This window comes from Orbilia oligospora (genome assembly GCF_000225545.1).
Source record: "Orbilia oligospora ATCC 24927 unplaced genomic scaffold scaffold00110, whole genome shotgun sequence".
Classification (NCBI taxonomy): domain Eukaryota; kingdom Fungi; phylum Ascomycota; class Orbiliomycetes; order Orbiliales; family Orbiliaceae; genus Orbilia; species Orbilia oligospora.
In genome coordinates this window covers 840,942-862,508 of record NW_011645667.1, presented here as the reverse complement: position 1 = coordinate 862,508, position 21,567 = coordinate 840,942, and the positions used below count along the sequence as shown (strand labels likewise).

Here is a 21,567-nt window from a genome sequence, read left to right as displayed (position 1 = left end):
TTGGATTCAGCCACGGTCGACTATAGTAATGAGAATATGATATCAGTGATTAGCAACAAACAACTCGATCATGCCATAGAGAAGATGTTTTCAAAGTCTCCATTCGCCAGATTGAATACTGTAAACCCCCAATTTTACAATTTTATAAAATTAAAAAATTAAACGGAGTGGAGAACGAGAACGGGAATGCGGATACTGGCAGATCTTGGCGCTCCTCCCGAAGCTAAAACATTGGCGTCCCAATTCGGAATACCACACAAAAGTGTGTTGTCGGCTACGTGCGAAGCCTGGTCTGGCAATATGCACGTCAATGCAATGCGCGATGAGTAATCCAAGACTTCAACGTCGTACCCCTCCAAAACCCTGTCGATAAAAGTAAGCTCGCCTAATGAGGCACCCCGATATCCAAATCTCATGAGCTCAGGATCATACCAAGGAATCCAAATCTCGCTATTTTCAGGCTTTCCCCTGGCCATTGGAATTCGAGAGCGAAGGTGAAGCTCTACAGTGCCCCAAAGCTGGGCGAACCAAGCTTTGAGGCCCTAATGTCCATGTGTCACAACAGACATGTGGTGCGACCGAGCTCTCCAGTTTTCAGCCATAATTATGGCACCTCACGCACGTAACGTCTGTGCATGTGTGCTTAATTTTGCTACCGTAGTTGCGATACGCGTATACGTCTTTGCAATCAGAACTCTAATTCAATCCCACGTGGAGATCCGTAGGGCAATGGAATATATCTTCATTCCAATTGATATGGAAATATTCCGATTAAGGCTGCGGAAAGCCGTAAATATGCAGAAGCGGGATGTGGAAACCGGACAATTCTGCATTCAAGCGATTTGGGCAGCGCACGTACCCCTTTGACAGGGTGGCAGGGCGGGCATGTTTGCTATAAAGTCGGAATAAGGTGCCGTTCGGCCTAGTCCACGCTATTCTGGACCTGTCAACTTTTTCGTGAGGCTAACGACTGTCATGATTCTCTGACCAGTTCAGGTGTTTTAGTCCTTCCGGAGCCGATATTGAAATAGGGAGCTGGCACACCGTATCCCACCTGCCTATCGCTTCTACCCGTGTCAGCCAAGACCTTTTGACCCTCCAGATTCTCAGAGCATATGTGTATCAAAAATCCCAATAATCCGGTTTGCCCTAGACCTTTAATAACGTTCCTTCCTAGTTCTTATTATGATTATTGATCAACTTGAATACGAACTCACAATTATCCAACCACCAGGACGATCCTATCCGCAGCTCATATAATTCTCTACCAATTACATATAGTTTACTCCTAGTTTAAAGTTCTCATTTTGAAATAATACTGGGGGCTCCTCGAATATCTGAAGCCAAGCCTTACCGATCGTAAAGCTTGAACGTATCTTTGTAGTACAAAGTTGAACTTTAACCGTGGTTCCCCACTAGAGATGCGTCTTTTCGCAGGATATTGCTTATTTGTGGAGGGGTAAGCCTGTCACCTACGGCGTAGCCGACTCGAATACTTCAGTTTTGCCGTTTTCAAGTCTAGGAAGCTCAGCTAAGTTTGCATACCGCAAAATATGCGGCGAAGACATAGCCCATGTCAAGCTGAGGCCTAAAAGGAAAAACAGACAAATTCGAAAAGCGGCCGAAGTCGGTTTTAGCTTTGGATGTCTTCAGTACAAGTAGCTTATCTGGCGCTAGTTGCGGCTTAGGCATATATATGAGTATATATCATTCATGATTCAGCATTATACTTGATTACTCTTCATAATCCGGGGTATTGTGCGACATGCGCACAAACCTCCTGCAAATGCGCACGAAGTAGTTTTACGTCATAAAGCTTGGTCGGTTCTACGACATTCTGCTGTTCGGACCTTGGCATTCTGATAGGGCGAAATCTCGAGAAGTGTGCATCAGATAGCAGAAAATAGATCTATAGAAATTCCTTTACTTCCATGGTTGGTATGTACACCGAGCTCGAGGCCTGGTGCCTCAACATTCATATCATTGCGCCCCCCCTTAACTTCTGACCAGCCTATTCAATTATACACCACGCTAGTTTTGAATAAAAAATCATTTATGTATATTACATTATGATTGAAGAAAGCTTAGAAGGCCCGAAGTTAATGTGACCGGTGGTCAGAATCTACCATCTATTTGGCTACTGGAACTCTCAATCGACACCAAATTTAAACTATACCCATGCAATCCTTCCAGGTCTGGGTACGAGACAACATGCAATCACAATCACAAGATAATTTATGATAGATATCTAGATACTGCATCATCTAATTCACTACCAGGCGTCTTCTAACTCTCATATATGCGGACCGCTATAGCCCTCGAAACCGTGAAAACGCATCCATTTCCAAGAAAATACGAATATCCCATGAAGCGCATAAGTCCCAGTTATAGAGCTACCCGTGAAGTTGAAGTATGACCTTACTAATAGCCTCCGATTGTTTAAATTTGGCATAGAATTGATGCCTGCAGCCTGGGGTGCAGGTGCAAGTGCGTGCGTTCTGACCTCTTACATTACGTGGAGACCATCGGAACCATGCCGCTAGAACTCCAACGACCCTGCGATAGAGCTAAGGTTGCTTCCTATTGCATGCGCAATGATCTTCTTTTCTTACATAACGCCCCTAGCCTCGAGACCCGCCCCGGCTCTTTTCGTTTTTAGCCCACCTGCATTCGAGCCACCAAAAAAGGTCTTGGGAATCATACGCCCTCACCACCACGGCGACTCTTGCTGCCTGCATTTTGAATACGAGAAATTACACCTGCGATACCGGCCGGTGTACCAGGTAAAGAGCTAGAAGTAAATAACGACCACGTTCGCTCTTTCGTATCAGATTTAGTATTGACCTCCACAAATTGAAAGAAAAAGAGCGTGATTTTTATAGCGCTTAGTTTACCTCTACCATATTCGTCCCCCATCTACCTGAATACATATAACTCCTTCAAAGGAAGCCCTGAAAATATTTTATACCAGGCTCCCTTCCCTAGAGCAATTTTTATCACGTCAGAATGTCAAGATCATCCAGAATCTAGAATTGTGGATAGTCTACCGTTTACTAAGTTAACCATTTTAGGTTAGTGGACTTTAATTAGTCAGAAATCCTCTCGAAAATAGTACAAATTCATCTAATTAATCAAACTCATGCTCGCAAAGTTCAGGAAGAGAAAGCCAGCGCGGCCACAGAGAATTGCGAGCTCAAAGATTGACCTCGAGATCCCTATCCCGACGAATCCAAGTGTCAAGATTGCGGGTCCATTATTTGTTACAAACTCAGAAGTTTAGCAGTCCGCCCCAATTGATCATATATTCACCTTCAATAAAGATTGTTAACGCTACAGAGTCAATAACGAGATACCTCTTACACTGTCTACTATGGAAATGCAGACTCTAAACGTGCATTACATTAGGCATTATGCTCTTAGGAACCGATAACCTTCACGGCCATGCTATTGCACTGACTGCAACCCCCCTATAGCTAGGGAGTCTCGGTCTCGGTCTCGGTCTCAAAGCATCATTGAGGCCATAACGGTGTACGTATACACTTATACCGGTCGCATTGCAAACCTTCACAAATGCACGGCATATACGTCGCTATTTCGCGACAAACCGCCACCTCTAGCAACTTAAGTCAACGTCCAGGATATTCAAAATATACATCCGATATATCTCGGGGCTCGATGATACACCGATCACTCTATCGCTACTTGTCACCCTAATACTATCCTATTTACTACTTATCAGGGACCCATCGATCTCCCAAAAGGCATCTAGACCTGTATAGATATATTTTAAAAAAAAAATACTCCTCAAAATTACATAAGCTACGCGATACAAGGTCGGCACGATAGTACTTTGGCAATAAGACAAAGGATTTCGTACATACGATCGATCGCTAACGTTATAACGCGTTCGCGAGACTCTGATCAAGACGACAAATCAACGAGAATACCGCATTCGAAAAAGAAAGATACGTAGCTAGCTAAGTTACGGGTGATAGTCTAAAACAGCAATTCTATTCAGTAAGATATTGCCCATATGAAACACTCATAGTGAACGCACGACCGTATATAGCAACGATATGATCAGATCGTTTCATCACTTCTTAGCTCTCTAGCCTACTGCCGTGCACCTAGTCTTAATTAAAGCGGACTGTGTCTCTCTTTATAGCGTCTAAGAATGAGACTCAGCAGATATTTTTTTCGTACGAGCCATTGCGGCTAATCGGTTTCGGCCTCACCCGACAAATGTCTGCGTGAATGTATACAATGAAAAACCCGGTGCCCGCATTTCCGGACTCCAATATCTATTCTAGCGAGGGATAAAAGACTATATCTAGATCCTCAATAGATGTATAATGAATCAAATTCGCAAGCATAATGATATTACAACTTGATAACGACCAATGACAGACATATAGTTAGCGGCCTAGAATAATATGAATTTGTCTCGTAGCCAGACTAGTCTCTCCAATAATATTATGATATGCATTTTTGGTCCGTGAGACAAATCTACCATCGGGATTAAGGAAAAGAGTACTCTAGAACCGCCGTGGTACCGTTTTGCCATCCGCAACATCCGCGAGTATATGGATTCTCGCAAGTTCCATGAATGTTGGCTCGGCCGCGGAGCCTCTACATCGAGCACATCCTGTGCATCTCGATCACCGGCTACTATTAAAAAACTCACAAACCGCGGCGCAAATTACAGTCCAGCCTCTCAAAAACCAAATGGATTGGAAAGCACTACGAGAATGTTATAAGCCGTGGCAACCTACATACCCTTCGATCAAGATCGACACCAACTTAACTCCACATCCATGCAGTACATGCGCACACCACGAACCTTTCAACTTCACAAACAAATGCATAGCCTTTCTATTCCTGCCCTCATTTAAACATCCGCCGCCTCAAGGCTAACAAAGGGAAAAAAAAAAAATCTAGGCTACCTAAAAGTCATTCTATTGACGACACGTGTGCACAAGAAATATCACAAAAATCTATTACATACGGTGCCACCCAACTCAAATCTGACACATGGTACGGGCTATGTATAACTAAGGTATCTTGCGTGTTTGTGCCAACATATTGCTTTGGACATAACTAGAATATGCTTTTAAAAACAGTCTAGACTGCTTCTCGCCCCCAGTAAAACAGTTGCAACATACTCCCGTAGCAATGTTGCATGATGCAGTGATATGTGATAGATGAGTTGACAAGCATGTGACTTTAACCCACACCAAGGAACCCCGGATTCTAAATGGCGCAGTACCAACTAGTGAACGAAATCTAGAAATGAGAATATAGATAGTGTAGGGTGTTCGAGGGAATAAGATATTGCCACGACTATCTAACATGAAAAGTTATTGGTAATACACTCTGCTTGTTAGAAATCTAGGTTGGGCTAGGCTCGAGACAAAATCGAGAAGTTTGCGAAAGAATTTCGTTAAAAGTGATAGTAATGATAATCTTGAGAATTAATTAGACGTATCTTCGAGGTGACTAGACGACTAACCAGAATGGCGAGACAATTCAGCGGCTCCGAGCGGCATCACAATGCATGCATGCATTCATGTTTTAACGAGTTTCAGGAATACAACGGCACGGTATCGGACCATGTGCTAGCAATTAATATCAATCTTTTTGATCACATGTCCTGCATAAAGGGGGGGTTTTGGGGGATCCAGTCGATGATATCATAATGTTCCAAAAGAGTTTGGTAACGAGTCCGAGACCCTCTCAAGGTCAATAATGCTACTTCGAGGGAAGCACGTAATAGTCTGATACCCTAGGTAAAGCTATATATCAGATCCAAGTAATATACCAGGGGTTATATGTGGTTACATGAAATCCAAGCTAATTAAGCATACGGCTCATACTATAAAATACAAAAGGTCACGGGGTGACAACTTCGCATAGACTGTTCATCACATTTCCAAACTAATATCTTTGAACTAATATTTTATTAAAAAGAACCGAAATTATTAGCTATTAACATTTGATAAATAAGAGCTATTCTGACACTTAAATGTCCGTTGGCCGCTAATATCCTAAGAATTCTTGACTCAGGTGACCACTTAGCTCTGCGGCATCACCCGCATGAAACTAGTAGATCTACATACCGCAATAGCCGTCCAATACCCTACCCTTGTTCGATACCAGACCCTGTCGATACCGACCATATCCCAAACTAACTTGCTGTCCCTATTTCAGGTAGATATATATAGCAGCGGACCTGCGGAGTCCCATCACCAAAAGGATCCACGGATTTAAACCTAGGAATCCCACGCCACGGCCCGAAGCAGTTAATAGCCTCGGATAGAATAGACAAAAAACCACGGCCGCTAAGCTATATAACCTCGCCGCCGAGAAAAACAAGGCAGACTGCATATCCGCTTAGTGATATACCGCTGAGCTTAGTAAAACTTGCGAATATCAGTAAATCCGTTGCAACTAGCCAATTAACACTATATGGATGGAATTGATTCATAATATATACTCGCCTCCCAAGAAAGAAAATTTCCTAAATTTTCCTATCGCGATCGAGGAGTCGGCAAGGGTATGTTATTTTTTTGTTGAATATATGTATTTGGACGGGATCGGCCTTCATAGTCCTAGGATCCTAGGTGAACAAATGGTATTTACTAGGATTCTCAGGACTGTAACTGCGTCAATGCACGAGATAGTTGCCGTTCCTGCACAAAACCCACTCTAGTTAGCACTTTTTAACACTCATTATCCAGTTTTAGCATTGAATATAATTAAGTTTAATGACTAGTGGTTTGAATATTGGAAGAAAAAAAACACATCATCCCACTATCACATCAAGGGTTCCCATGCATGGCCCCTCCTCAAAGTTGAAGAGAGAGTGAGGGCAAAAAACAAAAAGTAAGAAGTAAGAAGCTCCGAAGTTCGATCCGAACTTTAAACCGGCATATCTGCCAATGAGTACCTTCCATACCTGTATCTTATGCACAGCGGCACAGCACGGGACTCGAAACGCTCCACCCTCCTTGTGAGTGAGACTGGCCAGCTGAGTTACTAAAACGAGTAATATTACGATATCACACTTATTTCCATGTAGCAGCGAAAAAATAATCTTTAATTAACTGCATGACGTTACCTCTCCCCAAGAAAAATGCAAGGAAAAAAAGTACTCGGGTCCGTAAGACCCACTGGTCGACTATCACAAAAATGTAAAGTCTCACGATATCAAAAAAAAGAGAGTCCACTAGACTGAAACCCGCCCGAAGAATTTATGCCCTCAAACGCCCCGCCGCCATAAAATTCGTTAAAGCTTGTCAGAGTGGCGTCGAAAAACTAAATCAAAGACACCTAAATCCGGGCCTTCCCGAACCCTAGCCTTAGGGAAGGGAGGAAGAAAGACTTCCTTCAAAGGCGGACCATAACAGTTGCCGAAAAACTCTTGCTCTTTGCAACGTAACGGGATCCACTTCCACGACCTACGTGAACGACGAACAACGCAGAATCCCGGAACTGATGGTTTCATCTAACGATACCAGTCCTTGCGAATAGAAGACATCGAAAAACGGGGATTTAAAATCCCGGACCGACATACGCGCGGCATGTATATGCAGGTTTAACAAATCCGAATACCGATGCATGACCTCAGTATTCCCAAAGAGTCGTAGACTTCCTTCCGAAAATGGCTAGACGTCTACGAAAAAAAAAAGTGCAGTCAGCATATATGTAGCAGGTTTCCAAGTTTTATTTTTTTTATTGAAGATTCGAACAAACAAAACCTGATGTCGACGTCCTAATTTACTACTAAAGTGGAGTAGCTGCAGCTGCACCTTCTCAAAGAGCAATCACGAAGTCTACATGATATTTCAGGCAGTCACTCGGTGTGGGCAAAAATATGTATACCCCGCTCGAAATCCTTGCAGTTTGGCTGGCAAGCAAGCAGCTGAAGTCAGCCGAGCGGAAGCTAGACGCCAAGTTAGTTAATGTTCAAAGGCGGCACAGTGGCAAAGGTTCGTATGCGGGTGATAGTGACTGCAGGAAGCAAGTAGGTACATACCTATTGTGGAGTTTTCAAAGGATCATGTCGACGTCGATTATATCCTCAAGTATTAGGTAGTTCCCTGGATATTTTATATCATATGTTACCGCGTCTACCGATCGCAGTTCGAACTCGGGATGAGATGGAAGTGATTGGGTCGGGAAAAATTACCGATGCCTCTAATATCCGTCGACGGACACACAATTGGACACACTCTGGAGCCCAGCTCAGCGCCATCATGTATTTCTTTTACGAGACCGAATACCACCTTGTCAGAAAACATGCAGCCCAAATCTTCATTTGCCGTGTATATTTCTTTCAGCCTGGAATTAATGGAGTTGGGTGTAATCATCCCGCGGATGTCCCGTCGGGGGGTCCCGTCGCTTGGATAATGTAATGACGGAAAACCAAGCTGGAAATGTGTTGAATTTCAACACCGAATTTCGACATCAGCCTGTGTAACAAACCAGCACCGAAGGGAGATTTAAGGTTTGCAATTATCCTTGCCTGTCAGGGTCCTAATTCCGGGTTTTCGTGTTCTGTTGCCCATTCTGAAGCATCCAGTCGTAAATGAACGTCATCTCCGACATTATCTTTCTTCGGGTATATAATGCTTTTGCTCAGGTGGTCTATGAGCTATAACGATGGCTTCCTATAGGTATAGCCAAAGTTACATGTAGTTAGTCGACGCATGCACACTATCTCAGCACTCTTATGTGTGCGAGCTTTGGGCAATTGTGCAAAAAAACGAAAAAGTAACAGCCCTCAAGATCGAGCCAATTGGATGCGCCAAGGGCTTCAACTGAAATTTGATGCTATTCCATTTCGAGGATTTGCAAGGTGGTCCATGCAATAATGAAATGAGCTGTATAGATCCCCGTCCGGTATAGTTTCGAATCCCAGTTGACGTTTTCACATTCTTCCCACGAATAGTAAGAGGATCTTACTCTCTTCCGCTCCACACACATATCGTTAGAATTAGAATACGATATGGGGTAATGTCTGGGCTTTCGCAGCTGCTATTTTGTGCCCAACAGTATGTAGCAGCAAAGCTAAAGATCAATAACAAGAGAGTGATTGTGAATTGCTAATTGCTGCATAAACTCGTCAGTACTCCACTCATACATACACGTGCAAGGTTGAGAATGGACCATGGAACTGATATTGATGCGGAGTGCATGATATCACTTCTCAATGGCACCACTAGTTTGAGTTCGATCCACTCGACATACATAGTTAAGTACTTATAGTATACTTAACTTATAGTATGTATCCAAGTGTATATCACAAAGCACGAATGTGACGCGCTGCGGTTGATCTACAGTCTTTTCCATAAAACGAACAGCGGGAGGGAAGGGAAGGAAGCAATAATGTTTCGCTTATCCAGTTTGACAGTTTGCCGGCTGATGCCTGGTCGGATGTCAGCAAACGTTACGAACCTGTTCATTTTCACTCACCTTGCACCCGAAAGATACCTTCGAATAACATTTACTAACAGAAACACCACAATGAGCTAAACTTCGAGGAGGCTGGTTGTTGGGAAACGGCGGGTCCCGGGGCACCGGATGGTGGGTAAGGTGCATGAATTCGTGATGTGATGTGCATATGTGATGTGATGGATGTGATGAGCAGCCGCTAGCCAATGATTTCTGCCACCGCTCAGGCCCCTCGTGGGGCTCCTGTGGACCCCACGTGTCAAGTCGTGCTGAAGCATGGTATTGTCGGTGACCACCTTCGATAATTGCACAATGCATTGTCCCTCTCTCAATCATACCGAGGCTCTGGTAACTGGTAACCGGTAGCCATCTCTCTCTCTCTCCATACATAGATTCCAAAACAGCGGACGGGCCTGGCTGATACGTGCTCCTTAAAAGGTTTTATTCTTGGAGGTGGTTTGTTATTGCATTTGAGATCGATTGCATTGCATACGATTGAAGGCCTCGGTAGTTCGATCGAATGAGAAAAAATAGGAGAAAGGGGTGGCCAAATCGCTCGCTTCTTAGATCAGGCCCCGGTCCCCACATAAGACTTCCTGATTCTTATCAGCCTCTGCTAAGTCTGCTAAGTTGGCCCCACTATCAAGGTAAGCTTGTAAGTTCGATTGTCAACTTTTCTAGATTGAGTTAGAACTTCAGAACGCGTCCGGCATCATCTCCGGCGGAAACTGGCTTTTCCAGAAATCATACTGTGTAGTACGCTGCTGCACTGCACTGCAAGGAAATTACTAACCTCAGCTGCGTTGCGCTTGCTGGCGCTGCCGTGCCCGGACTGCTGTGATTGTGCGCGCGGTGAAGGAAAGAAAAAAAAAAGAAAAGAAGAAAGAAGGAAGAAAGAGAGGAAGGAAAAATAAAGAAGGAAAAAGAAAGAACGAATGAAGAAGACACACAGAGCGACAGAGGACTGCTTCACAGTGGGGGATTGATGCGAAGTCTATTTAAGGTACGTACCCGTACTCCATTCCCAGATTCTCGGAACGTCAGGTTTTAGTCTTTCTTCTATCCTCCCCCCTTCCCTTTCCTCCCCTCCTCCTGATAACAGCTACTTCCCGAGTAGCTGGGTCGTTCAAAGTTCAGTTGTTGCATAATGTTTATCAGCAAATTAGTCGCTCCAATTGCGACCGTTCTCCTATGTCTAGGAGGAGCGAACGTTGTTGAAGCCATCACGGCTTCTGCATTCGCAGCTGTCCAATTCGACTATATTATCGTTGGTGGTGGTACTGCTGGTCTCGTTGTTGCCGGCAGACTCAGTGCTAATCCCCACATCAAAGTCGGTGTCCTCGAGGCCGGTACGAGTGGTCTCGATGACCCGATTATCTACACACCAGGAAAGGTGGGATGGGCTGTGGGTACCAATTATGACTGGAGCTTCATGACGGAGCCTCAGACCGAGCTGGGCAATCGACCGTTGTTTTACTCGAGAGGTAAAGCGCTGGGTGGCAGCAGTGCTATCAACTTTTTTGTCTGGATGAGAGGAAACAAGCCAGATTATGATGCCTGGGCCAGTCTTGGGAATCCTGGGTGGGATTTCAACAGCTTGATGTAAGTTGGCCTCTTCGTACTTTTCTTAACTCGTTTCTTGGATGGGTGGATATCATGATGCTAACATTGATGCTTCATTCAGTCCATACTTCAAGAAACCCGAAACTTTCAATGCGCCCAGTCCAGCCGATGAATTAGCCTTCAAGCTAGATTATAATGCTGCCGACCATGGTACCACCGGCCCAATCAATACATGCTTCTCCAACCAGTACGGTGGCACTCACCAATTCTGGCATCAAACCCTCAACAATCTCGGAATCCCAAGTCGTGATAGCTTCAATGGATCGAACTGGGGTGTTTGGACCGGCTTGACAAATGTGAACCCAATCAATCGTACTAGAAGCTACTCGGCCTCGCAATACTATCGTCCTCACGCTGCTAGACCCAATCTTCACGTCCTCACCGAAGCCATGGTGCAAAAGGTTATCATTCAGACCGTTGGAGGTCACAAGACAGCAACTGGTGTGATTTTCACCCACGGTGGAGCCAGTTATACCGTCAATGCTGCATCTGAGGTTATTCTTTCGGCTGGAACTATCCAATCTCCACAGCTTTTGGAACTCTCTGGTGTTGGAAACCCAACTTACCTCACGCCTGCCGGTGTTACGGTTCTTGTCAACAGCCCTCACGTTGGAGAGAACTTGCAGGATCGTATCAGTATGTTATAATCATCCCATTTTGCACGTATATATATACATGTGAAGGCGATAGTAGTTAAAAAGTGTACTAACAAACTCATAGTGAACGTTCTACTTTACGAACTCGACCCGTTGGTTGAAAACCAAGGCCCGCTCAAAGACCCCGTTGAACTGGCCGACGCTGAAGACGAATACTATACCAATCACACTGGTCTCCTCACCGTTCTTCCCAATGATTTTGCCTATCTCCCACTAAACAAAGTCATGAACGAATCCTATGTCAACCATCTCCGAAGCCTTGTCTCTGGTACCGACGACCGAACTCTCAGCATCAAATCCAAGCTCGACTTCAATAAATTCCTTGGCAATCTAGAATACGTCTTCGATCCTAACATCCTATTCGCTGTTGGCAACCCAGACCCTCTTAAGAAATATGGCACAGTCTTCCAAATGTTGCAATACCCCTTCTCTACCGGTCACATCCATATCCAGCCACCTCCAGTCGGTGTACCATTGTCTGCTGACCAACATCCTGTCATTAATCCACGGTACTTCGAAGGTAATGGTGTTGTCGATATGCTCACATTGGCAGAAGGTCTTAAATTCGCCGACAGTATCGCCCGCCAAGGTCCTCTGAACGCTGCCATCGTCAAGCGTGAAGTTCCTCCAGAGCCAGCCCCGGGTACCGAGACCGATTGGCTTCAATTCGTCAAGGACAACACCGTCTCCGATTGGCATCCAGTTGGTACCTGTGCCATGAGCGGCCACGGTATCCACAAGGGTGTCGTTGATGAGAAACTCAGAGTTCACGGTGTTAAGAGACTTAGAGTCGTAGACGCCAGTATCATCCCAGTACAGATCAGCTCCCATCTCCAAGGAACCGTTTACGCCATCGCAGAGAAAGGTGCAGATATGATTCTACAGGACTTTGAATGCAAGAGGCGACGTAGACGCGGCCGCCGGTAAGCTATAACAACAGCCTTGCAAACGTTTTGATACCTCATGTTTTTGTGTGCGATTCTTTTTGTGTTTTAGAGAAACTATTGCGCGTGCGTGAGTGCGAAACTGATGACCGTCGATTTAGCTGTCGACCTCACCACTAGTGCCCTCCACCTCCTCTGGTCCTAGGATCTCTTGGAACTCCGGGTATACTTAGTTTAATGTGTTTAGTTTAATGTAATTGGAACGAACTTTTTTTTTTGACCCCTTTTATCTCTACTCACCTAACCAGGACGGAACGGACTGGACTGGACCGGATTGGACACGGACTCCTCCCCCACTAGCTCTCCTTCCTCCTACAATGAATAACCATCCTATCCCCTCTTAACCCTTCACGATCACGGCGAAGAAAAACAGAAAATAGCCCGGTCGGTCGGTACGAAATCTCTTCGGAAAAGGCCCTTTCCTTACGAAATGATATATGATATGTCTATCCCTTTTCATTCATGAATAGCTTTTTTGTGTTGTCATGTGTGTTTCTTTGTTTTCTTCTTTTTTTGTTCATAGTACTCTTAGCGATCCTTTTATCCCCGATTTATGAATTGCAATTGGATATTATTTTATGAATACACAAAGTGTGTTATGAATACGCTTGATATCATATGTGGAAGAGGTACTTGTAGTATCTAGATGTATGTATGCATGTATGTGTACGTACGTGACGGGGAAGAAAACAAATAAATGACAATCGTGGAAAATGCCGGTCAACAAGTACGTGCAGTGCGAGCAAGCAAGAAAGCCAATCTTAGAAAATAGTACCAGCGAAAGCAATTCATACCGAAACAAAATGGAAAAGAAAAGCAGATCTAACCAAAACAAGCCAAACCTAACCACTACGAAATTGAACGAATGGAAAAAAAGTCGGGAAACTAAAAATAAGGAGTATTAGTAGTATTAGTGTACTATATTGTGATATGGAGGCCGGTGCCTTTGGAGAAGGTAGGGTCTACTGAGGAGTAGAATCTATCCAGTCCCGAAAGCTGGCGAGAACGTATATCTTGTAGGGGTGGGAAAGTGGCCAATGGTAGAAAGGCCCAAATGCAATCCTCTTGGTAGGAAAATGAAGAATTAAGCCAAAGTGGACAAGAAAATATGTAGTCAGAGAAGTAATAAGAGATACAACCGTCAAACACGCGACAATCAAGCGACTCGACAGCTACAATCCCTTAAAGAACCTCCAAAACAGGCCCATCCCTCCCTTCAGCCTCCTTAACCTCCTTCAAAAGAATTTCAAACTCTGGGAAGAAACCCTCGACAGCACGCTTCATGTATCCACGAAGGACCTTGCTGCCTAAGATAATCTTCTTGCAGAACGGATTGGAATTGGTTCCACAGAGATTGATAAGCATAGCTGAAATGACGGCGTCAATATCAGCTGGAGTAGCAGTCCTATGAAACCATTCAGTAGCAGTGCCAGATGGAGTGAGACGGATCTCGAGGGATTCGAGAGCTTCACGGAGGATGACTTCGGTCTCTGAATCACTGTGGCGGCCGACTCCCTGTGCGACGAGACTATGGGTCAGGGATCTGCGGAACCACCAGTGAAGTGGGATGCGAAGGAAGAATGGGAGATCTCCGAAGACCTATGAAGTCTCTTAGTTAGTATAAGATCATAGCAGTGTACCTAGATAGAGAAGGCTTAGTAGTTACCTCACGAGCAATGACAGCTTCATTCTCCTTGTCAAACCAACGGCTTCTGACGATAGCAGGGTAGATGGCTTCCTCCCAGTAACCACGGTAGGCAACACCTTCAACAATTTGAAGCTGAGTAAGACCGGCCGACTTATCCAAATCAGCTAATCCCTTCTCCTTGATGTAGCGAACAATGAACTGAGAGTCTGGAACGATGGTGCCATCAATGTTGACGTAAGGAAGCTTCTTCTTTGGAGCCTTGAAGGGGAGAGTGTCTTCTTGGGTGTACTTGACGCCAGCGAATCGGAGATAACACTCGACCTTTTGACAAAACCCGGAAGCGGTAGGGTTACCCGGGCGCTTCTCAAAGGCAAAGAGAATGACCTCGCCGGTCTTATTGTCAGCTGGTTTTACGGAGGACATGGTTGCTGGCGTTCCTGTGGAAGTAGTTCTGGTAGCGGTTACGTCGGTCTGGCCTCTGAAGGATCTGTGTTGGACTATGTTGGAATATCTGAAAGAGGAAGATTAAACGAGACTTGGCACGACGAATTCGGAAATAAGGTATGGGTGCAAGGTCTTGACAGGAAATGGAAACGGTGAAGCTTAAGCTTAAGCTTGCTGATGAGTAGGAAGAAAATCTTGGGAGGAGGATGGAGGATCTTGGTGGTGATGATGAAGAAGGATAATGAAGAGTGAGAGGGGAGACAGGTGACGTTGGGAGAATACGAAGTTTTTATATACCAAATTGCAACATCTGAACTCTTCTTTCCAACACCTTTGCACCAGCACACAGCATACACAGCAGAGCATCGATGAGCATCTAGATCTCTACTAGACCAACAGAACACAATTCACCAAAGGCAGATGAAACTTCACAAGCCAGTTGATTCGGTAAATTCGGGTCCTTTGTCCTGCCATTATCCCGTGCGGATCAATTGATTCTTTGTTAATTTTCCTGTTCTATTGTTGCCGCGTCATTTGCATTATATCCTTTTGGCGGTACACTGAGCTCTATGCGGTGCGGGATTACTTAACCAGGTTGAAACTGAATCAAGGCTCACACAAAGGCACAAGAAAGTGTATACTTCGGCCATAAGGTTTTCTTGCAAAACTTCTTTGTGGTTGGTCCGATCACAACCCCACGATCTTTTGTCCTAGGAAGTTACACGTAATATCTGACAAAGGCACAGTCCCGATCGATCATGCCTGGTGTGGTGGCTGATATCCTGCATACTTATGCATCACAATACATCGAAATCTAAGGTTTAAAGGCTCTAACTAAGCGAAAGAAACCGAGGAAACGAGATACTGCATTAAATGTCGATAACGTTACGCAGGCCCGAGTGTGCCTTTCCACCCAATAACCCTTCCTCCAAGGGGAGGAAGACTCTAAGATTAAGCTTAAATTGTCGGACTTTCATGTTTTTCAGCTAGTGAGCTTTGGACCGCCGGCTAGATGTTTCGCCGACTCATGGCATATGCTGAATGCGTATGTTTTAAGCGCCCCTTTGGCTCTTAAGTTGTTATATATCCAGGAACGTCGGATATTCCTTTTCACGTGGTCCAAGTTGATATATTCGATTTATCCAGGGCCGGTGAATTTTCTTCAGGTCTTTCTTGAGTGGTTCATCTCTTGTCTCATTTTCTGATGGACATGAACCGAAGCTCTTCGACTTGGTTTCGGGACTATCAAGGCGATACGAGGCTGACAACACGATTGACAACAACACACCAGTGCCGGTTGACGGCGAATACAGCTTTCGAGGGTTCGAGATCTCGAATTGCTAAAGATATGTCTTATATGGGCTATCTCGATACCACTTGACAGGGAGGTTCAAGAAGTGTAATCTTGGCCAACTCAACTTCGACGTCGTGGGCCAGAATACTCCAAAGCGTGGTGATAACTGACTTGGTGTTGTAATTTGGACTCACAACGCGGAGTTGTCCCAGCTTCAGGTCCTCATGAAGCAGTAATCCCTCAGAGACTAAGTAAGAAGTTCATGAGTTCAGATTTCCGGGAAACTTTGGTATTAAAATTATGGACTAAATCGAGAGAAAAACACTGACCTCGTCGCCTGCATTATAAAAACTCCAATGTATCTAGCAAGCAATTTGCCAAGGCTATGCCGCGCCGTAAGGCTGAGCAGGTGTTGAAGCCAAAATTGCAGTGTATCGATACACTATATCTATATCTATAGCCCAAATCTCTGAACTAATACCGTCCGTCGAAACGCCACGTTACTGGATTTGCTCCTAGGCTTCTTTAACAATGGAACTTTACTACACCAGAAAGTATCATGAGCCCCGAAGGGTTTTTGCCGATTACAACCTTCGGCTAGATTCTCGACAAGATTCTAAACCAAGTCTGATTGATGATATTAAGATCTTGTTGGAGGACACTCTGCGACAGCCTATATCATTTTGGCCGTTACGACAGCCTCGGACCACTAAACCCCACCCCAAATTCTTTCGTCGTATGTTTTGGGATTGTGTATGTTACATCAAGGGGACGTAGTCTCTCAAACTAGGACTAATAACTGTACTCACATAGGATTGCGGCATGGAAATGCACGCCGATATTCCATTAGACAGATCTGACTACATGGATTTTCAATTTATTGAAACCTCTAAGCCTCGGGTAGACACAGTGTCGAATCAAGAACTTCCCGTGAAGTTCCAAATATATTTCTGTGCGGAGGGGGACTGTGGTAGAGATGTTATGACGACTATCAAATCCGATAACCTTACCACCGATCAAGCTCTGTTTCAACAACTTCGTATCAACTACGCCGAAATACGGGGCTGGAGGCTTCTTTTCTCGTTGACGCATGTTCACGATATTAGATCTGTGAGGGTATGTATGTACACATTTGTGTATCGCAACAGTAGCTATTATTTATCGCTGATAAACATCTTCTTTGAACCCCTAGTTCTGGCGTGGCTATTATGCGCGTAGGCGTCAAGAGAGGAACAGCTTCTGGAATCTCTTCCGGAATATCGAACCATTTACATCATACGCAGCAGACCTTTGCGACATCAAGGAGGAAAACGTACCGCCCATCGACGATGACGAATATTTAATCCCCCATCGCCAACCACCATCGTGGCTCATACGCCCTATAGGTCGACGAGCAATCATGGACCATTTTTCAAACCCAACCGGCGGCAGAACTGACGCCTCAGATTGTCTCCGATACGCCATGCCGAAGAAACTCACACCTTCCACCCGTAGCGGGTTTTCTGAACTTTATGGATTACACGCCGAAGAAGCTATTTGTCCTACAAAGATTCTGATTTGGGGGGTTGTAGTCCACTTTCTCTGTTTCTGTATTGGGGGGTATTTACCTTGGTGGATTGTTTCTGTGGCGTATTTCGGTCTTGTTTCTGGGAATATCGGGTCTCGGGTTAGGAAAAATCGGAAATATGGTGATAGATATGAACTTGTCTATCTTTATAACTAGAGGAAGATCAGACTTGAACCTTTGCCCAAGGGTCTGAAAATCAGCCTTAATCAGGCGCGCGGTTCGAAAATCGGTCGCCTCGTAGCTTGGCTAGAATCAAACATGCATGCATACATGTATGCAGGATCTCCTCAGCCCCACTCGGCAACAAGGCTTAATTAATTCACGGGAAGTCTGAATCTTTAAAGGCCCCCTCTTGGACCCGATCGGTTATCAATGCGCAGCCTCCTTAGTGTTTTTTTTTTAAAAAAAAACCATATATTACAACAGCGCCTGCGAGCACTTATAGTTGAGAGGTACCTGAGTCCGAGGCCAGCTGTCTCACTCTTGATGCCTACTTTTTTTACACAGAGTTGTTTTAAGAACAAGCCCTATCTCACTCACTAGGAGCGATCCACGGAGTAATCAAATGAAACTCGTGCCGATAGTATGATTGACCAGTCAGAGCCACAAATTTCAGCGGCAGAGCCCTCAGAATCTGTCGGCGATACAACACTAATCCCGTTCCCAGGAATCAGAGACGGTGTCCAAGTATTTCTGGGAGGATCCAATGGAGTCGAAGCATACCGAATCTTCGGCGACTATAATTTGCGTACATATTCAAACGCAACGAACAAACGTCACTTCCTCAATCTTGGTGCCTTTAGGAGAAATATTAATAGACTCGGGCTCTGGTTTGAGCGTGTCTTGCGGCAACCGATATCGTTTTGGCCTTTGAGCCAGCCTCGGGATCTTGAAAATGTCCTGGGGGATGGGTACAGCCGTTTCTTTTGGGATTGTGTCTGTATATCCTAGTATTAAATCATCCCAGGGTATTACGGATCAAAGAACTAATAAAAATATCTATAGTACAGGATTGTGGAATGCAAATGAGCTTCCAGATTGATGATAGGCATTTCGAATCCAATAATAAATCGACCAAGGCCGACGTGGCCTCGCTCCAGGCCACAAAAGGGGGTATAGCTGATACAGCTAAGGCTAGACCAATACGCAGACTTCCACGCGTCGTCCTGTCTGTTGGACTGTATTGGCTCTTAATTTTAACCTGTTTAATCCCCGTCATAGCTTTTATTAGTCTATGGTATAGTTCTCGGTTTGTAACACGCCGTGAAAGCACTAGCGCGTCGCTGAAGCTATCGGACGAAGCCATAAACTCCAAGCCCTTCTCTTTTTCTCTCTATGTTTACGTTAACGTTATCGAGAGGCTTTATAACAGAGTTAGTATGGGAATATTGTGTCTTTTTGATCCCTCAGATCGATATAGTTGCCTGAGATTCAGGTACCCTGTTGACCCGAAAAGTTTGAAGAAAAGTGTTTTACCCTTCACACTTGAGTTATGTTCTCTCGTAGTGGATGTGTTCTTAATCTGTATCACAATTCCCTTACTCTTAATTTCATTTTACGGGGTGTTCCGGGAGAATTGGAATTTATTGACTGGTAGGGCCGACGCAATACCAGATGTGGCGGGCGCTGGGGGTTTCGATGACGACGTTGATTGTGACTCTCCCAACATCGACATGGCGGTTGAGTGTAGTAAGAGAACCGCGGCTCCAGCAGGACATCAAACCACGAAAACAGAGTCTCGCGGCCAAGAACCGCGTAAGTTCCGGCACGCTCGTCTTCGAAAAAAGTCCCGTGCTGCAAAGGAAGGCAATAATTCACTACCAGGCTCTAGAGCCCCTTCGACCAACACTGCGGCTGCGGATCCGGTCCCGAAGCCGCCAACCATCTCAGATAATTTTCAAATATTCTTCTGCGCTCGAGGAAGTGTAGGTGATCGCGATGTTGTTAAAGTCCTCAAATTTTCAAAGTCACAAAATGATAGAGATCTATTTTCGGCCTTTCGCAAATCTTACTCTGCTATACGAGGGTGGAAACTTTGGTTTTCTTTTACTCATATCCATGATATTCAGTACATAAAGGTTAGTACTCATACGGATACCTTAGTCTATAAGGGTCAGTTCCCTCTGTTCCTGAGTTACACTAACTTAATTGACATATTTACATATAACCAGTTCAACCGTTATTCATCCAAACAAATATCTCGCGGCGATGGCCTCTGCTACGTTGACACGACGAGACAAAGTCTTCCGGACAGACAAGATAAGAACTATGCAATCCCACACCGAGAACCTCCAGTACCCATCATACGTCCCATGTGTCGTCCAGAAATCATGGACCACTACGATCACCCAGATGATTCCATAAACGCTTCCAATTGCATCAAGTTCGCGATGCCAAAAAGAGTTAACGATCTACCGGCGGGAAGATGTGATGCATGGGGTTTATATGCTGCAGAAGCAATTTGCCCAACAAAGATCCTTATTTGGGCTCTTATAGTTAATATAGTCCCTATCTTTGCATTTGCACCTTGGTGGTTGGTGAACCATCCTGGTGATTTGCAGAATGCTTTTGTACCATCTACGGTGATTTCGGTCGCGTACTTTGGAACGGTTTCGGTTGACGTGGCTGCTAGAATGGGGAAACGTTATAACTACGAATAACTGTGAAGGGGCTTTTCGGATTTAAGGGGTCTGGCGACCTGACGAAATTTTGTAGAGTTGTTTGATTCGTTAAATCACCTAGATATCTAGTCTAATGACTAAGATATCTTCGAATTAGATATATTAGGATACTATCAAAGTTGCATGAAAGGCCTGAGTTCATAGCTCAAGAGTTGACTACTAAACTTCCGCACTTAAAGATCTCGAAAATTTATCTTCCTCCTAACATCATCCCTCAAGCCGATCAAAAGCTCACTCTCATTCGGTGCAGTCCTCGGTCGTCTCCTCGCAGTCGATCCAACACGACAAAACCTTCCCGAAGCACTTCCAGGCTCTGGACTCCAAACATGCGTGCTCGGCGTGACCGGTCGATCATCGCCAGCCGAAGAATCCTCCCCATCCCTTAAGAACGACGGAATCTTCGCGTCGTCTGTACATCTACCTCCCAGACGACCTTGATCATTTTTTCTCCAGGTGCTGATCGGAATCCTGGATCGTTTTGGTGGTCGAGGAGTTTTTGTCCCCGGAAGAGGAGGAGAAAGAGGAGGGCAAGGTGACAAATTCGGTGAACTACGCTTTAACCGTAGCTTTTTGACAAGAATTAGGCTTTTGTCAGGTGGCGGCTCCCCGGTAGACTGTATACGGAAAAGCTCTTTGATATGTATGACACACTGGTGATATTTCGTAGATGCTTCTCTCTGATTGAAAAAAATAGTATTAGTAATCCATCCTCGTTCCACATGATAATATACGCGCGCCAAGAATACAGCATACCAGCTCCTTAGTCCACTGCTGAAGCAGTTTCTTTGCCTTCTTCCTCAAGTAACTTTCCGTCTCAGCCTTTCTGAGAAGATTCCCTTGAGTTCTAGTGATCTTCTGCAGAACTTCTGAATTTTTGAACGTGAATACCTGCTCACCACCAGGGAGGATATAGTGATGATGTCCGATGGGAATTAGGGGCATTGCTTTTCTAAGAGAAAAAACGCGATTGATCAGAGTGCTAGCTATGTCAAGGAATAGATCCGTACCCGGTATGATCGATATTTGGAGGAGAGTTGCTTTCTATAGTAGCGATGAGGGAAGGCGGTGTGCGGTCTCAGTAGTAAACAACTTGTGCTCAGGGTGGTGTGAGAGTTAGGAGGTATCAATCCCAATTTAAGAGTTTATACACTCTTTGAGCCTGTTACGCTAGGAATAGCTCAACGACAGCGCGGCTGAGCTTACCTCAATTCGTCAATGCTTCCGCCGGAGATAGAATCTTTGCTGTACGCCTACAAT

General features: G+C 44.8%; 6 protein-coding genes across 6 annotated transcripts; 3 read left to right on the top strand and 3 right to left on the bottom strand.

The window, feature by feature from the left end:
- Positions 1 to 158: 158 nt before the first annotated feature.
- On the bottom strand, positions 159 to 476 carry AOL_s00110g250 (uncharacterized protein; the record flags this gene model as incomplete). The annotated part of the gene is made up of 1 exon (XM_011126940.1): positions 159 to 476. The coding sequence occupies one exon, from the start codon at positions 474 to 476 to the stop codon at positions 159 to 161; it is 318 nt and encodes a 105-aa protein (XP_011125242.1).
- Positions 477 to 10,600: 10,124 nt separating this feature from the next.
- Positions 10,601 to 12,659, top strand: AOL_s00110g249 (uncharacterized protein; the record flags this gene model as incomplete). The annotated part of the gene is made up of 3 exons (XM_011126939.1): positions 10,601 to 11,055; positions 11,138 to 11,712; positions 11,797 to 12,659. The coding sequence occupies 3 exons, from the start codon at positions 10,601 to 10,603 to the stop codon at positions 12,657 to 12,659; spliced, it is 1,893 nt and encodes a 630-aa protein (XP_011125241.1).
- A 1,199-nt stretch (positions 12,660 to 13,858) lies between these two features.
- Positions 13,859 to 14,747, bottom strand: AOL_s00110g248 (uncharacterized protein; the record flags this gene model as incomplete). Its single annotated transcript, XM_011126938.1, has 2 exons — positions 13,859 to 14,275; positions 14,343 to 14,747. The coding sequence occupies 2 exons, from the start codon at positions 14,745 to 14,747 to the stop codon at positions 13,859 to 13,861; spliced, it is 822 nt and encodes a 273-aa protein (XP_011125240.1).
- A 1,846-nt stretch (positions 14,748 to 16,593) lies between these two features.
- On the top strand, positions 16,594 to 17,785 carry AOL_s00110g247 (uncharacterized protein; the record flags this gene model as incomplete). Its single annotated transcript, XM_011126937.1, has 3 exons — positions 16,594 to 16,815; positions 16,876 to 17,178; positions 17,255 to 17,785. The coding sequence occupies 3 exons, from the start codon at positions 16,594 to 16,596 to the stop codon at positions 17,783 to 17,785; spliced, it is 1,056 nt and encodes a 351-aa protein (XP_011125239.1).
- A 429-nt stretch (positions 17,786 to 18,214) lies between these two features.
- Positions 18,215 to 20,289, top strand: AOL_s00110g246 (uncharacterized protein; the record flags this gene model as incomplete). Its single annotated transcript, XM_011126936.1, has 3 exons — positions 18,215 to 18,569; positions 18,635 to 19,707; positions 19,801 to 20,289. 3 exons carry the CDS (start codon positions 18,215 to 18,217, stop codon positions 20,287 to 20,289), a joined length of 1,917 nt encoding a protein of 638 aa, XP_011125238.1.
- Positions 20,290 to 20,483: 194 nt separating this feature from the next.
- On the bottom strand, positions 20,484 to 21,252 carry AOL_s00110g245 (uncharacterized protein; the record flags this gene model as incomplete). The annotated part of the gene is made up of 2 exons (XM_011126935.1): positions 20,484 to 20,987; positions 21,064 to 21,252. The coding sequence occupies 2 exons, from the start codon at positions 21,250 to 21,252 to the stop codon at positions 20,484 to 20,486; spliced, it is 693 nt and encodes a 230-aa protein (XP_011125237.1).
- Between the last annotated feature and the right edge of the window lie 315 nt (positions 21,253 to 21,567).